The sequence below is a fragment of the Culex quinquefasciatus genome, chromosome 3, assembly GCF_015732765.1.
Source record: "Culex quinquefasciatus strain JHB chromosome 3, VPISU_Cqui_1.0_pri_paternal, whole genome shotgun sequence".
NCBI lineage: Eukaryota > Metazoa > Arthropoda > Insecta > Diptera > Culicidae > Culex > Culex quinquefasciatus.
In genome coordinates, this window is record NC_051863.1 from 41956933 (window position 1) to 41973422 (window position 16490).

Genomic DNA, 16490 nt, shown 5'->3' on the forward strand with positions numbered 1-16490 from the left:
AAAATTAAAAATCGAAAACTTTGAAATAATGAAACAGAAATTTAGAAAATCTGAAATTTAGTTGAAATGAGAACTAAAAAAATAGAAAAGAAACTTAATTATACAAATACATAAAAACAAGTTAGGAAATTAAAAATAACAAAATAAAAATACATGAAAAATTCAAGAAATGTAGAATAAAAAACAATATTTAAATATAAAAAATCTTTTTTTTAGTTTTTAAATTTGATATTCGAAACATTGAAAAATAAAAAAAAATCTATGATTAAAAAAATTAAAACTTAAATATTTTAAAACTCGGAAATGTCAAGTTTTGTTTTTTTTAGAATATTAAAAAAACAACATTTAATAAAGCACCATTTGACTGACCGGGATCCGTGGTGTAGGGGCAAGCGTGGCTGCCTCTCACCCAGTCGGCCTGGGTTCGATCCTAAAAGATCCCGGTGGCAAATTTTGAGACGAGATTTGTCTGGCCACGCCTTTCGTCGGACGGGGAAGTAAATGTTGGCTCTGGTCTAACCTAAAAGTTAGGTCGTTAGCTCAATCCATCAGGTGTAGGGGTCGTCTGCCTGGGTTCTATCTCCAGGGTGGCCACTCAAGTTGGGAAAGTCGGAAATTCGCCAAAAACCGCAAAAAAGTCGGGAATTTTGGATTTGTTTGTCAAAAACTTGGGAAAAGTCGGAAATCTCAAGCATACGTGTTTGAAAATTATTTTCTAACTATTGATTTTGTCACATTTTTTACAAATTAAATTCACTAAATTTTTCTTAAGTAATTTACTAGATAATTTATTTCCAATTTAATGTTTCCTGTCTATTTCAGAATGAAAAGGCCATTAAAGACATTAAAAATCCTAATAAATATTAATTGCATTTAACACAGATTTTTACTAATTTTCAATGTATCAAACAAACTTAACGAAAACAAAAACAAAGTAAATTAAAAACTAATAGAAAAATAGAATCTAATTTTAACGATTTTGGCCAGCGTAAAGTTATGATCCATAATTGATTATTTGAAAAAAAAAAAAATGATTCCAATTAGAGTTTGGCAATGGGTTTTCTTAATGGAAAATATTCATTACGTTTTTTCAAACATTGTTTTCAATGGTTTATCTAGAACTTTTTTTGTGAGTATGGCTAGATTTCCAGTTTTGGGAAAACTTAAATATCGAATAAAATCCAATCATTGTTCGTTCTGAATGAAAATATTGAAAAACTTTATTACGTTTTTTAACATGAAAAAAATATTGAAAAAGTAAAAAAAAAGACAGTTTGATTAAAATTATTGCGGATAAGTAGGTTTGTTTAAAAAAAATTCTCTTCGAAAATTTCGCTTTTTTTTCAATTAAAAAATTAAAAACATATTTAACTGTGACAACTGGAAAATCGAAATCGAAATTAACAAAATTTAGAAGGGAACCTGGAATTTTTTTTAATGCAAAAATTCCTAGATATTTATTTAAATTTTTTGAAGTCATGTAATCATGTTTTAAGCGTTCTATGATTTCAAATATAATAAAATTAAGAATAAATGTTTACATTCAATTATCTTTAACTTTTTGCAATTTCGAGTTGAAATGAAGTATCAAAAACTATACGTTTTCCAGTTTTAAAAATTACCATTGAAATTATAAGTATTTTTTTTTGCTTTAAGTTATTTTTCAAAGACTATTATTTGTTTATGTTTCTATTCTGAATCAAAATAATGAGTGCTTTCATTTTTAAAGTATGTTTTAAAAAAAAAAATGTTGGGTTTCTTTTTTTTACAAAAAATGTAATAGTGTGTGTTTTTTTTTAAATTATAGTTTTGATTTTTTGGATGGTTGATGTTAACTTTTTTTTAAATCATTATTTAAATAAAGATTGCTTATTTTTGGGGTTTATGGAAAAGTCCGAGGAAAATCGATAATTTGAAAATGGGATTTGAGTGGTCACCCTGTATCTCGGTGGAGTCGCTAGCAGGCAGTTGGACTCACAATCCAAAGGTCGTCAGTTCGAATCCCCGGGGTGGATGGAAGCTAAGGTGTGAAAAGAGTTTGCAATTTCCTCAACAATCAAGCCTTCAGACACCTAGTTTCGGAGTAGGAATCTCGCAATCAAGAACGTCAAGGCAATGCTGTAGAGCGAATAATTTGAATTTAGATTAAAACAATTGAAAAGTGAAAAGAAATTACATATAACCTCAAAAAATTAAAAAAATAATCAATGGATAAAAAATAAAAAATAATATGTAAAGGAATTTGAATCCAACCTAAAATATCATTCTCAAAATGTCTGATTTTGCAGCGGCGTTTAAGAATTTAAATATAATGTTCAAAAAAAAAAAAAACAAATTTTAGTAATTAAAAAATGTAATAAAATTAATAATTTCATAATGAAAAATGAAATTTAAGAATTAAAGAATAAAATCTAGATTTTTGTGATTTTCGGGTTTTTTGTTCAATGCTGATATTTTGGATTCTTTAATTTTAAAACTTTTTAATGTTTGAATTTGCGTTTGTTTTTTTTGCATTTTTTTCAACTTATTTTCTCCCAAGTGCGCACCGCCACAAGCACTCAAACCGAACTTTCAAGATTTCATTTCCATTTGTTAGTTCAAATTTTCAAATTAAAATCCTTTACCTTAAACTGTTTAAGGAAATAAAACTGAAATCAATTAAATGTAGTTTATAATTTGAATCAATTCGATTTTTGTTTTGTTTTGTGGATATTTAATTAAAAGAAAATAAAAGGTTTTTTCATGGTCGCTAATTTAGGATTTTCAATACGAAAAATAAATTTTCCAAAAAATATAGTTTATAAGTTTTGCCAGAATCCATAAACAAGCTATTAAAAATAAGTTTTTCAAAAAATATAAAATAAATGGTCGCCTGGAAAAGTCAGGGTAAAGTCAGGGAATTTTATATTGAGATTTTAATCGACACCATGTAAAACAAAAAATCAATGCTTCAAAAATTGAAACATTTAAAAAAATATATAAAAACATATTTTAAATATAAAAATTAAATTTTCATCATATAATTACTTACATTTTCCAGCGACAAAAACGACACGTTTTGGCTGATAGGTCGAATATTTGAAATATTTATTCGTTTATTTTTTTTTTGTTTCACCATAAAATGCTGCTGGATTAACAAAGATAAATGTTTATCATAGCTAAAACATGAGTTATTAATTTGTATGAAACCAAAAAGGGTCGAAACTTCGCAATGTCTCACTCCATTGTAACGTCACGGAGTGATCGATGGGGGAAATGAAGAGTTCGACATATAATTATTTTTTTCATCTGAATCTGTAATAATATTTATGTTTTGGAAAGGTTTAAATATCTTACGAGACATCTAAAAAATAATAAAATTAGTGACGTTGCAACGTAGGAATGCGTCCATAATATTTCTGGAAAATTGTTCATTCTGGGGAACGTGATAAAATCCATCTTTAGTCATATAAAAAATGAAGGTGTCTTGAAATCGATCGATTTCTTAGAGAATTGCTTTTCAACAAAGCAATTTATTAAGAAAACCCATGAAAATCTTCTTCTTCATCATATACGTAATAATTGTTTATTATCATTTCTAATACGCATCTACGCGAGATTATTCCTTTTAGTTCAATAAGTTACTTACAATTTAGGTTTAAAATTCAACACATTCACAACACACTTAATTCAACTCGCTCCGCCCGAGCCGATCGCGGCTGATCTCGCTCGTTTGCACCGTTTCGCTCCGGATCACGCTGCCGGCCGCGTTCGTTTCCTCGTACGAGATCAGGACCGGTTTTTCCGTCTTTTCCACCTTCAGGTAGCGCCTCATCACGGTAAAGTCGTCGATGTTTTTGGCCGCCGATGCGGACGACGAACCCGGCGAGTCGCACCGCGGTTCCTGCTTGAGCTGCACCAGCGGCGGCGTTGGACAGGTGGCAGGTGGCGGTGGGGAAGACGGCGAGTGGGGCTCCGAAGAGGATGCTGTCTCCGGGGACTTGCAGCGCTTTCGGCGTGGGTTTGTGAGTCGTGGCGTGGGCAGTTCTTCGCCGGGACGCAGCTCGATCGCGAACTTGGCCTTGGACAGCGGTTGAACCGTTGCAATCTCGTAGCTGGTGAAGGTCTCCGGCTCCCGGTCCTCCTGTTCTTCGTCCTCGGCCAGGTCGTCCGAATCATCATCATCGGTGGAGCTTGGCTTTGGGAGAATCTTCCGTAATTGGCGCGGTCTCGCAGCGGGAGACTTTGCCTGGGGATCCTCGCTCGTTGAGGCCATGTCGTCTTCGATACGCAACCGGAAGATGCCGTCATCGCCAGCTCGGTACACGTTCCGGTTGAAGCCGGGCGGCCGCTTCAGGCGGTGGACCTTTTCCAGGTGTTTGGACAGGTTCGTTCCCGCGCGGTACGTTTTCGTGCAGAGATGGCACGCGTAGACGGACGGACCGTACCCGTAGTGGGCCATGTCCACGTGCTGTAAAGGGGTTGATGGGTTCAAAACAAGATTAGTAGGAAAACCAACACGGGAGGATAGAAGGAATTACCTTTTTCAACGACTTTTGGCACTTGTAGGCCGCGTCGCAGCCGTACTCTTCGCACCGGAACGTCTTACGGTCGTCGTGGGTTATTATGTGCTCGTCGAGATCGGCCTTGGTCACGGTGCTATAAAAAGTAAAAAACAATGAAATTATAAATAAATTTCAAGCTAAGTTTAGTGTTATCAGTACGTAAACCATTTAAAAATAGCAAAAGTACAATTGTAACATTTGTGTCAATCCTTTGATCATTCCAAAAATTGGAGTAAGGGCTCGAACCTGACTTGTTTGAAGAAAAGAGTGAAAATTAAAAACAATGGACAGTGAAAGCAAAATACTATTTATAGAATCAATAGTATAAGGAAGATAGTAATTTTTGAAGTAGATAAAGAAATAAACAAGTGTTAATAAATAGAGGTAACAAACAAGCTTAGATTGTATTAATAGTAGTTTATGCAACAAGTTGCAAAAAGAGGATTTTTTCAGCACGAGTCGTACATTTATCCAACGAGGTTCACCGAGTTGGATAAATACGACGAGTGCTGAAAAAATCAAGTTTTGCAACGAGTTCCATACAACATTTTTTGCAATTCCTAAAAACACCCATTGAGTGAAATTTTAAGTCAAATTTTCATGTATTTTGTCAATAAATCGTTTAAATCAAAAAAATGTTGAAAGTATTACTTTTTAAAACAAGTGCTGAAAAGTTCAACTTTTCAGCACCCATTTCAGTGCTGAAAAGTAGAACTTTTCAGCATTTATTTTGAAAAGTGTTGCTATTCGATTCTGTTATTTTTGGTGCAGAAAAGTAGGCTATTTCGTCGTTCAAGGATGACAGGAAAAGTAAGTAGTTTCACGACGGAATTGCAAAAAAGCAGTTTATAGGGCAGTTGAAAAAAATCAAATAGATAAATACAGAAAAGGCATCATAAACAAAATTGGCCATCGATGCCAAATTCGCAATTCGCAATTTTCAGTGTAAAAACGGACCTTGACCGATCTTATGCACTAGGTTCCCGACGAACACGCACTGCCCTTACACCTACATCTCACCCTTGCTCTGAGTCAGTACGAGCAGCACGCTAGAACACGCTTTGAGTGTTCGTGCCAGGCATGCACACCTTCTTTTCCGGTTACGCATTTTAACTCGGCCGGGGGTGGTACATTACGTAGGGTTTGATGTAAGTATAAGCGCTTAACCATTTAAAGTGTGCCTATAACAACTTTCATTAAAGCAAAAACTGTTTTATTTTTAGTTTGAATTAAAAAATTAGTTGTTATTTTACTGTGTATTGTTTCTCCTGAAATCTTTCCTAGTGTTGAGTCGTGTTTATATGTTGCTATTTCTTTTGTCGCGGTGTTTTGTTACAATTTTTGGTCCTAAGCATTTTATAAAAGTTTTTCAAAAGTACAATAGTAATATTTGTGTTAATCCTTTAACCATTCCATAAATTGAGTAAGGGCTCAAACCTCACTTGTTTGAAAAAAAGGGTGAAGATTGAAAACAATAGACAGTAAAAGAGAATTTATTTTGTAAAAATCAGTATCAATAGTAAGAGAATGATGAGCGTATTTTGAAGAATAAAAATGAGAAGCTAGATGTATTAGATGTAGAATTAGACAATAGTTAATAAATAGAGATACAAAACAAGCTTAGATTAATGATAATTTATAGGACAGATAAAGAATTATTCAAATAAATAAATTCGCAATAAAATCAAAAAAGATTAGGCGAATGATAAATAGACTTGATATTACTAGTACATTAAGGAAAAGTATATTTTTAAGGAAAAAAAAAAACAAAACAAAGTTTGTTACAGCAGTATCAATTGATAGAAAAGAGTGGGGAAGCTTTGAGAGATAAGAGAATCAAAAGTTAGTAAAATTAAAATCAAATGTTGGATATTAAATATAAGAATCAGTGAAGAATTGGGAATCAGAAGAGCAAAATAAAAATAGGAGATAGGTGGTAGCTGAGAATGAAGAGAAGAGAAACCCCGTTGTGCGATGTTTCAGGTACATCCACAGCAGTTGACTCAACATACTGCGAATCAAAACAATACCGTCTACAATCACAAATTGCTTCCCTTTCCCACATTGTCGCGCCCTTTCTTTAGCCGTCTCGACTCTGACCCGCGGTGGTCAAAGGTTTACGATCCGTTTCCACAGGCCACCAGCTAGGTCATCATGAAAACCAAGCCAACGTGGAGGTAAGAAAATAGGACACTCGCAAGGAACCAGAGCTATACTGTACTGATCAAGATAATTCGGATGATCTAACAGAACTACGGATGTAGTTAGTTACGCTCCTTCCAGGATGTTCCTTACGTGGACGTCAACCGAAGAGCACTCAACAAGGTCAGTGCATTGCATGCTCTTAGGTATCAATCCTTGGCCTGCAAAATTGGCCATCGATGCCAAATTAAGGGAAAACAGACAGATGACTCAACATGCTGCGAATCAAAACAATACCGTCTACAATCACAAATTACTTCCCTTTCCCACATTGACGCTTTCTTCTAGCCGTCTCGACTCTGACCCACGCTGGTCAAAGGTTTACGAGCCGTTTCCACAGGCCACCAGCTAGGTTACACCTTGTCATCATGATGACTAAACCAAGCCAACGTGGAGGTAAGAAACTAGAACACTTGCAAGGAACCAGAGCCATACTGCTTTGACAAACAGCACTATGGATGTAGTTGGGTTCCTCGTCTGGGCGTCAACCGACGAGTATCATCAGAATCATGCACCTGCAGCAACGCTCGCAAAGTCTCAGATTATTTTTTTTAGTCGGAGTCGCTTCAATAGCTACCAGACCCCGCAGCTCTGGTTGGTTCGAATGCAATTTAATTTACGAGTCTGCTTTCTATAAGATTAAATATCTTTAAAAAATACTTTGTAAACTTTACTTTCAATCACACTTAAAGAAATACAGATGAAACTTCACCCTGTTTGATTCAATCTGTATTTATCCAAAACCGTAAACAATGTTCGTTTTGCTATAACTTATGCGTACGGCGATTCTTAAAAAACAATTTTCAACAATTATAACTTCACTTTTTCGGTGTAATAATATCCTTACTCAAATTGATTGAATGTTAAAAGTTAGCATCGTTAGTTTACAATGCATATATAAATGAATTTAAAAAATAATAAACCAAAAATGAAATCATTAAAACTGCTCTAAAATTCCTTCAGTGCAAGCACTCTAGTCTTATTCTCGTAAGTCTTCCTCGCTGCCTGCGTACGCCACACCGGAACAATTTCGGCCATCTCCCACTCTGGCACTTCCTTCACCTCCCGCTTCGGACACAGGTACCGCTCCAGATTGCTAATGTCCGCAACCATCGGCAGCGGCTTGACCTCGGTGATGACTTCCTTCTTCAACGCTAGGTCGGGTTTCGACTCCTCGGCAGCCGGCACCTCTCGGCTCTTCAGGAACGACCGCAGCCGGTACTTGCCGTCCGTGGCCGTGTCCTGTTTGTACACGAACCGGTTGTAGCCCGGTTCTCGCTTCAGCTCGTGCACCTTCATCATGTGCTTCGACATAGAGGCGGCCGTTTCGGTGCTTTTGCCGCACACGTGACAAGCGTACACCATCATCGGATAGCCGAGGTGATCCTTGTAGATGTGCTGTGGGGAGGCGACGGAGTTGTAGAAGTGGTTTGTTAGTAGAAGCTGATATTTTCGAAAGGTGGGAAAGACCTACCTTTTGAACGGTGACCTCGTACTTTGATGCCTTAAGGCAGCCCTTATAGGGACACTTAAACTCGGTTTTAGTTTTGTGGCTGAGTAAATGACCTTCAAGATCGTGTATCGAGACCGTTCTGCAAAGGGAAGGGTAGATAAAACAGAACTAAGTTTCTCCTTGCTTGCGGATGTTAACTGACGCGATTTCGTTCAAATTCAGACTCAATTTTAGAAACTGGGGAGTTTTTACACGTCAAGGTGCTTAAGCCAAGGGTTGGAAACTCTTCAAACTATACTTATTATGTTAACCAGTATATTAAAACATTTGTTAGTATACTTATTAATTCCTATCCTTATCTTCAGTACACTGACCAATATATTGAAAGTATATCTTAATATACTTACAATGTCTTATCACTCAGTTAGTATACTTACAAGTATACTAAAATAGCGTTAGTATACCTACTTAACATTCATAAGTAATATTATAGTTTCCAGCCCCTTGGCTTAAGCTTGCTTAAAGTATTCTGAACATCGCTCAGAACATTAACGTTGATGAGTATGATAAAGTTTCGTTCGACCATGATCATATCGGGGGCGAAGGTACTGACCATACCAAAGGAAATGATCCTTGAAGCGGAAGAATATCTGCTTCGCTTCTTCCTTTAATTTTATCAGTAAAACTGAGATTGTAAAGTACTAACTCAACTGAGATTCCGGATATTAAATTTTCCAATATTACAGAAGTTTGAATATCTACAGATCCCAAAATAGCTGCAAGAATTGCTCCCATCAAACTTACCGGTGCTCACACAGATGACACTTGTACGGCTTTTCGTTGATGTGGCGGTACCGGATGTGGCAGGCCAGTGCCTTCTGCGAGGGCCACTTCATCGGGCACTGCGGACATTCGTACCGCTTATTGTGCACGGCCCGGTGGTCCTTCATGAGCTGCGTGGTCGCAAACAGCTTATCACAGTCCGGGCAGGGAATCTCGCGAACTGCAACAAAAAACGGAATGAGAAGTTACTCAAAGATTGTTTCAAACGTGGGAAAAGCTTACGCTGGTAGTCCACCTGGCGTCGGCAGTGCTCGATGTACTTGAGCCGGGACGTGTACACCGATCCACAGTTGTAGCAGCCGATGGTCCGCTCGGTCGAGTGTCTGCGAACGTGCTCGAGCGCAACGCTTCGACGGCAGTACTGCTGGGGGCAGTGCGTCCACTCGCACTTTATAATTTCCTTGGTGGACTTTCTATCCACCGGAAATTGATCCCGTACGTGGTCGTTGACGTGCTGAAAGAACGGAACGACCTTGTTGAACCGCTCGTCGCAGTTGCCCCACTCGCACCGGAACGACGCCTTGTACATCTCGATGTGGTTTCGCCGTCGGCTCTCGTTGTTGCACTTGGGAATGTCGATGCACGTGTTCAGGCTGGCGCCGTACGTTTTGATGCGGCTGTGGTACGCGTGAAAGTGCACGTGACTCTCCAGTTCGGTAGCCGATGACGTACGGAAGTCGCACAGATCCCAGTAACAGACGAGCCCTGTCAGGAAAGTGATTTGATAATGTTGGTTAGATTTTAACGGGAACCAGAACATGTGAATCATTTAAGGACATTTCATCACGATTACGGACGTGAAAATGTACAAATCGCTCATTGAGGCTGAAAGATTTTGGAAGTAATTCGCAATTCGCAATTCGCAATTTTCAGTGTAAGAACGGGCCTTGACCGATCTTATGCACTAGGTTCCCGACGAACACGCACTGCCCTTACACCTACATCTCACCCTTGCTCTGAGTCAGTACGAGCAGCACGCTAGAACACGCTTTGAGTGTTCGTGCCAGGCATGCACACCTTCTTTTCCGGTTACGCATTTTAACTCGGCCGGGGGTGGTACATTACGTAGGGTTTGATGTAAGTATAAGCGCCTAACCATTTATAGTGTGCCTATCAACTTTCATTAAAGCAAAAACTGTTTTATTTTTAGTTTGAATTCAAAAACTAGTTGTTATTTTACTGTGTTTTGTTTTCTCCTGAAATCTTTCCTAGTGTTGAGTCGTGTTTATCTGTTGCTATTTCTTTTGTCGCGGTGTTTTGTTACAACTTTTGGTCCTAAGCATTTTATAAAAGTTTTTCAAAAGTACAATAGTAATATTTGTGTTAATTTTTTGATCACTCCAAAAATTGAGTAAGGGCTCGAACCTCATTTGTTTGAAGAAAAGGGTGAAGATTGAAAACAATGGACAGTGAAAGAAATATACTATTTGAAGAATCAATAGTAAAAGAAAGATAGTAATTTATGAAGTAGATAAAGAAATTAACAATAATTAATAAATAGAGATAACAAACAAGCTTAGATTGTATTGAGGGCAATTTATAGGGCAAATGAAAAATTATTCAAATAGATAAATAAAGAAAAGGCAGATGATAACAAAATTGACATCGCTGCCAAATTAAGGGAAAGCAGAAAGTATGTTACAGCAGCATCAATTGGTAAAATAGAGTGAAAAAGCGTTGAGAAATAAGAGAATCAAATGAGTAAAATCGAAATCAAATGAAGGATAGTAAACAGAAGCCGCGTTAGAAAATCAGTGAAACAAAATAAACAGAAGATAGGTGGTAGCTGAGAATGAAGAGAAGAGAAACCCCGTTGTGCGATGTTTCAGGTACATCCACAGCAGTTGACTCAACATACTGTGAATCAAAACAATACCGTCTACAATCACAAATTACTTCCCTTTCCCACATTGTCGCGCCCCTTTCTTTTAGCCGTCTCGACTTTGACTTTGGTCAAAGGTTTACGATCCGTTTCCACAGGCCACCAGCTAGGTCATCATGAAAACCAAGCCAACGTGGAGGTAAGAAAATAGGACACTTGCAAGGAACCAGAGCTATACTGTCTTGATCAATTAGATCTAACAGGACTACGGACGTAGTCAGTGACGCTCCTTCCAGGATGTTCCTCGCCTGAGCGTCAACTGAAGAGGTATCATCAGCATCATTCGCACTTGGCCTGCTGAAAGATTTTGGAAGTAATTGCAAATATATTGAAACAATGATTGTAACAAGCCGATCGTCCATAAAAGCATAATGAACATCACCTTCACGAAACAAACTATCCATTTAAAACACTTCTTGTTCGTTATCTTCTGAGGATTGTTTACTTCTCAGCGACGTTGTGTCTAGATATTTCAGGTCTCTGTGCACAACTTTCTCGCAACATTAAACCCAATTTTAGGATCTTTTTAAAACTGTTTAAAGATGACAAGTTTTGTCCGATTGAGACACATCGTTTTCATTTCATTACTGTTCCAGACATCCGGAAGTGGTTACGTAGCGTTTGCCTTCAGAGCAACAAATATACAAGGATTTTCAGGAACACAAACTCCAATTATACCTTCCGACTCAACGGCTTCCGCTAGGTAACGCTGCGCGTGTCCCTCAACGTGCTTCGTGTACTCGAGGTCGTCGTTGCTCTCGAACTCGCAGCGCTCCCACTCGCAGTCAAACAGGACTGAGTTCTGGATTTGTTTCTCAGTCAAATCCTTGAGTTGGTCCCGAAGTGGACGACGCAGGGCCTAACATTAAAAAAAGAAAGTTAATTTAACAAAACAAAGCAGCTTCGATTACTCAGCATACATTCGAGGTCAGCTGGGCCACCTCGTCGTGGTCGTGATCCTGCAGTGGTTCCGGTACGGTCGATTCCGGCTCCTCCTGTCGCACCACCCACTGGCGACACTTGTCCTCCCATTCACTCCCGGTGCCATCGTCACCACCGCCATCCGAGTCGGCCTCGCCCTGCTGGCCTTGCGTGGCCAGCGGATCACTTTCCGGTTCCTCGACAATTGCGAGTTCGACCTCGGTCGGTTCCGCCTTTTCCTCCTCCTTTTCCTCGTGAGGCGGTTGCTCTTCTCTCGGCTGCTTTTCCGCCGAAGAGGCTTGCTTGACCGGGGAGGTCAACTTCCGCTTGCGACCCATGATGGGGACTCGGAGAACCTTCTCGCAACCGACACGAACGCGGAGAAAAGAAAGCGCCACCGACCACTTGACTCGTCGACGCGGGTGTCGATTCTAAACCGAGCCTGTCGAAGTTGGCCAACGTAAACAAGCCGTTAAACGAATGTCGGCTCACATCTCTCTTTGCTGGGGTCGCGCTTTGAAAAGGAGGTTGCAGTCATGACGTAACAAATTATTTCCCAAAAAAAAAATAAGAAAAAACATATGGCTGTTTTCAAATATTCTAATTTGTATCAAAAAAAATTCAATAATCCTATTAACACCTAACTAATGTATAAAAGTGTTACCAAATTCAAGGTTCTCATTGATATTTTGATTTTAAAAACTTTAAAAAAATATAGTAATCCACAAACGTAACGTAATTTTCGATTGAACCTCATTTGACATTTCCAAACCCAAATCGCGCTTGTTTTTGTGAGAGCTTTCGCGTGTTTACGTTTGCAACTTCGCGTTTCTCGAAAACGTTCGTTTTGGTTTGAAATTTTTACAGGATAAACTTCTCAAAAAACTTTTAATTCTGTGAAATTTGTGCTTTTGTTTACCGTCGATGGCCGTGATAACAGTGGACAATTATTTGCTGTGCTGCCGGATGTGCCTGGAGTTGGACAAGCACGAGCTGTTCCAGAACATTTTCAGCACCAAGCTGGAGGGAAGTGAAATAACTCTCCAGCTGGCGCTGGAGAAGACGACGGGTATCAAGGTAAGTGTCTTGGATTTTTTAGTATTTAATGCAAAAAATTAAATTATTAACAAAAAAACGGTTAACACCGACTTGTCCAACTTTTTTTTTATGTTACTACATAATTTAAGGGGTTACATCTTGGAAAATAAAAACATTGTACAGTCAAGACCTTGGTCAAGACTCGATTATCCGAAGGCAATGAACCACCTAAATTTGACTAAAATTACTCGATTTTTATGTAAAAAGCAAGAAAATAAAAAAACCGAAAATATTTTTTTTTGTTCGTGACATGGATGGATTATGTAATCGCAAAATAATCATTTGCGCTCGCGAACCATCTTCACCCGCGAAATAGAGAGGAGGCGAATCACGCAAAAGAAAATCGCTCCCGAAATTCTCCAAGAAAATCAATCTGCTGATGATTTTTTGTGAGTTTTCTTTGTTCGCCAAAACTAAAATCATTTATTTCACTTTGTGTACACACATTGCCCATCTACAAAATGTGACAAGTCATTTTTCGAAGTATAGAGTTATCTACGTGCGCATGTATTGCGTGTACGTACACGAAAAAGATTGAGGTTAAATTTTGTACCCGCCAGCAAAACAAATGGGGTGCTAGTGTGCGTGAGCTCGGGCTTAGATAACTCTATGACGTTACACTTGCAAGTGTAGTAGTGACACATATGTTCCGCCGAATAATCAAGATGGTGATTTTTTGAATTCCTTTTGCCGATCTTTCGTGCGCGAGAGAGGAGAGCCATGCTCATTTCGGATTTTTTCTCTTGATGAACATTCAAAGATTTTCTCTTGATGATGATTATCCCATCGCTGGTTTGTGAGTTGATTATCCAAAGTCCCATACAAACCTTCGGATTATCGAACTTCGGATAATCGTATCTGGACTAAATATGAAAGTTAGATTTAAAAGATTTTATTGAACTTTAATTTGAAATTTATATGTAACATTTTAAAGATAAAACAATGGAAAAATAATCAGATATATTATTTATTTGCACAAATAATAAAAAACATCGAATCTATGCAAGGAACATTTCGTTTCATGTCAAATAAAATAAAAGTTCATACATCTAGGTGAAAATGTGTCGTTTTGAAGAAAATCCAATTAAAAGTCATTCCATATCAATCGTACGCAAACAAAGCAAAAATTAAATCAACATTTTCTGATAAAACTCAAATTCGGTGGGGCCGTTGATACCACTAAAACAAGTATGAATCTTGATTTTAATTATTTCTTCGCGAAATTTGTGAAAACCTTCATTTTTAAACTGCAATATCTCCGGAACAACAAAGCGTAGAAGTTTGAGCAAAGACTCACTGTAAAGAAAATTGGACGTAGAGCAACAATTATTAAAATATGTTTTTAGGTTATTTTACTAGATTTTTTTTAACCAACTAAAAATATGGTAGAAAATGCTAGACATTTTTAATCTTCAGCAACGCTGTACCAGCAAAAATTTAATTATTCTGATTCTTGATTCTTTAAAGAAAATACCCATAAAAATATAAATTACTTAAAATAGTATCTCGATAAAACAATTCGCATCCTCCTCTCAAACCCAAACCTTACAGTGCTCCTTCGACGATGAGCTCCCATCGCACATTTGTTCGAGCTGCCAGCTCCGGCTGCAGGATGCGCACAACTTCATGCTGCAGGGCTGCGTGAATCAGGACTTGCTAAAGACGCTCAAGATCGCGGCAGCTATGAGAGCTACTGCAGAACAATGCACGCCAATTAAGGTAGACCCCGGCGAGCAGGATGACGTTGTAAACGTAACTTTTGATAGAGGAGATAGCTTCCGCGTCGAGTATCTGGACGATGACAGTTTGCATGAAGACACCGTTGAAGATGATTGCGACGATTCAAAGGAGCAGAACGACTTTGGGAACGATTCTGAGGAACAGCTGGAGGAAGACTCGGACGAGTCGTCGCACATTGTGTTTGATGAGCCGACGGATGCTGTGGATTTCATCTTGCAAAACTTCAAGGACGTGAGCAAACAGCACTCGCCGACGAAAGCGAAAAAAGCACCGCCCATTGTTTCGCAAAGACACGAGTGCGAAGTGTGCCACAAGACGTTCCAGCGGAAATCAAATCTGGTTGACCATCTAAGGTTGCACGCTAACGTGAAGCTCTTCTCTTGCAATTACTGCGACGCAGCGTTCGTTCAGTCTGGTAACCTCAAGAGCCATATCCGAACTCACACTCAGGAGAAACCGTTCACGTGCAGCGATTGCGGGAAGGCTTTCAGTCAGTCCAGTGCGCTGAAAACGCACATGAGGTAATTGGAAACAAGTTTTACGTTTCCAATGGAACTAATAACCTAATTGTACCTTGCAGATCTCATACCAACACGCGAGACTACATTTGTGACATTTGCCAAAAGGGCTTCACCAACAAGTCGGACCTGACGAAGCATAAAATCACCCACTCGGATCTGCGGTACTATCAGTGCGTCCAGTGTACCGACCGGTACTTTGCCCAGAAGGTGCATCTCAAAAAACATCTCAAATCGCAACACTCCGAAGAAGACGAGGAAGACCTGCTGAGGCGTGGCACGTTGAAGGAGGGTGTACACCTGAGCGATGTGAAGCCGCCGACTAGTGGGTCGATTTTTATTCGGACCAGATATACTCCAAATGAGTAACAGTGATGGTCAGTGAAGTTGGATGAGTTTTAAACTGGAATTTGAATAACAATAAAAAGCAACAATTTATATTTGGAATAGTTAAGAAATATATGTTACTACTTTTTAAGAAACCGAAACGTTGAAATTATTTTCTTTAAATATTGTCACCGTCCATACTAGTCCTAAACCAAATAACCTGAAAACATTATGATTAAATTTTTTTTTAAATTATAAAAGATTAAAAATCAAAGATTAAAAAAAGAACAACATACATCGATAAAAGGCATATCGGAGAACAAAGGGCTTTTGTTAATTTGATTTGGTTAACCGCGCTGGATTTACTTGAAATAATTCGAACTGTCAAAAATCCACCAAAGCATCTACCACATTGATCGCACAAAAATCTGTGGTAGAAAAGTATCCACCGATAGATGCTTTGGTGGATTTTTGACAGTTCGTTTTATTTTAAGAAAATCCACCGTGGTTAACCAAATCAAATTAACAAAAGCCCTCAATTTTTGACTAGATTTTTGATCATTTTTTTTTTATTTTCATCCAACAAGTTCATCCAACATGCCGACATTTTGTGATGGACTTATTTTTGCTCCAAATGATTGCTATTCTACAAAGTTGTTCATTAGTAAAATATCTACAAGTGATTGATACATGATCATAGTACAATCCTTTACTGATAGGCAAAAAAATCAAAAAAGCTTTGCGGAGGTCCATTGGCAACTACCGTACGTACGTAGTTGACTTCACCATTTTGATCAGCTTCCTGGGAAAGCCGTTCTCGTACATGACCTTACATAGCTCTTCGCGATCGAACGAGTCGTACTCGGCTTTGAAATCGTTGAACAGATGATGCATCGGAATCTGACACTCGCGAAATTTTTGGAGGACTTGGCATAGCAAAAAAGATTTGGTAGATTTCCCCT

General features: G+C 38.3%; 3 protein-coding genes across 3 annotated transcripts; 1 reads left to right on the forward strand and 2 right to left on the reverse strand.

Moving 5' to 3' along the window:
- Positions 1 to 3536: 3536 nt before the first annotated feature.
- Positions 3537 to 12300, reverse strand: LOC6050667 (histone H4 transcription factor). The gene is made up of 6 exons (XM_038264027.1): positions 11845 to 12300; positions 11603 to 11783; positions 9265 to 9747; positions 9004 to 9202; positions 4521 to 4638; positions 3537 to 4450 (listed from the first exon to the last, which is right to left on the reverse strand). The coding sequence occupies exons 1-6, from the start codon at positions 12181 to 12183 to the stop codon at positions 3665 to 3667; spliced, it is 2106 nt and encodes a 701-aa protein (XP_038119955.1). The 5' UTR covers positions 12184 to 12300; the 3' UTR covers positions 3537 to 3664.
- LOC119770006 lies at positions 7528 to 8854 on the reverse strand. The gene is made up of 2 exons (XM_038264028.1): positions 8221 to 8854; positions 7528 to 8144 (listed from the first exon to the last, which is right to left on the reverse strand). The coding sequence occupies exon 2, from the start codon at positions 8112 to 8114 to the stop codon at positions 7695 to 7697; it is 420 nt and encodes a 139-aa protein (XP_038119956.1). The 5' UTR covers positions 8115 to 8144; positions 8221 to 8854; the 3' UTR covers positions 7528 to 7694.
- A 336-nt stretch (positions 12301 to 12636) lies between the features above and the next one.
- LOC6050665 (zinc finger protein 271) lies at positions 12637 to 15685 on the forward strand. The gene is made up of 3 exons (XM_001867197.2): positions 12637 to 12922; positions 14495 to 15204; positions 15264 to 15685. The coding sequence occupies exons 1-3, from the start codon at positions 12770 to 12772 to the stop codon at positions 15568 to 15570; spliced, it is 1170 nt and encodes a 389-aa protein (XP_001867232.2). The 5' UTR covers positions 12637 to 12769; the 3' UTR covers positions 15571 to 15685.
- Positions 15686 to 16490: the final 805 nt, after the last annotated feature.

Excerpts from the sequence above, each read along its gene's own strand:
- LOC6050667 (XM_038264027.1), bottom strand. The coding sequence starts at position 12,183 with ATGGGTCGCAAGCGGAAGTTGACCTCCCCGGTCAAGCAAGCCTCTTCG. Across the intron at positions 11,784-11,844 it reads TGGCCCAGCTGACCTCGAAT|GCCCTGCGTCGTCCACTTCG; the intron begins GTATGCTGAGTA and ends TTTTAATGTTAG. Across the intron at positions 4,451-4,520 it reads GCCAAAAGTCGTTGAAAAAG|CACGTGGACATGGCCCACTA; the intron begins GTAATTCCTTCT and ends ACCCCTTTACAG.
- LOC119770006 (XM_038264028.1), bottom strand. The coding sequence starts at position 8,114 with ATGATGGTGTACGCTTGTCACGTGTGCGGCAAAAGCACCGAAACGGCC.
- LOC6050665 (XM_001867197.2), top strand. The coding sequence starts at position 12,770 with ATGGCCGTGATAACAGTGGACAATTATTTGCTGTGCTGCCGGATGTGC. Across the intron at positions 12,923-14,494 it reads AGAAGACGACGGGTATCAAG|TGCTCCTTCGACGATGAGCT; the intron begins GTAAGTGTCTTG and ends CAAACCTTACAG. Across the intron at positions 15,205-15,263 it reads GCGCTGAAAACGCACATGAG|ATCTCATACCAACACGCGAG; the intron begins GTAATTGGAAAC and ends TGTACCTTGCAG.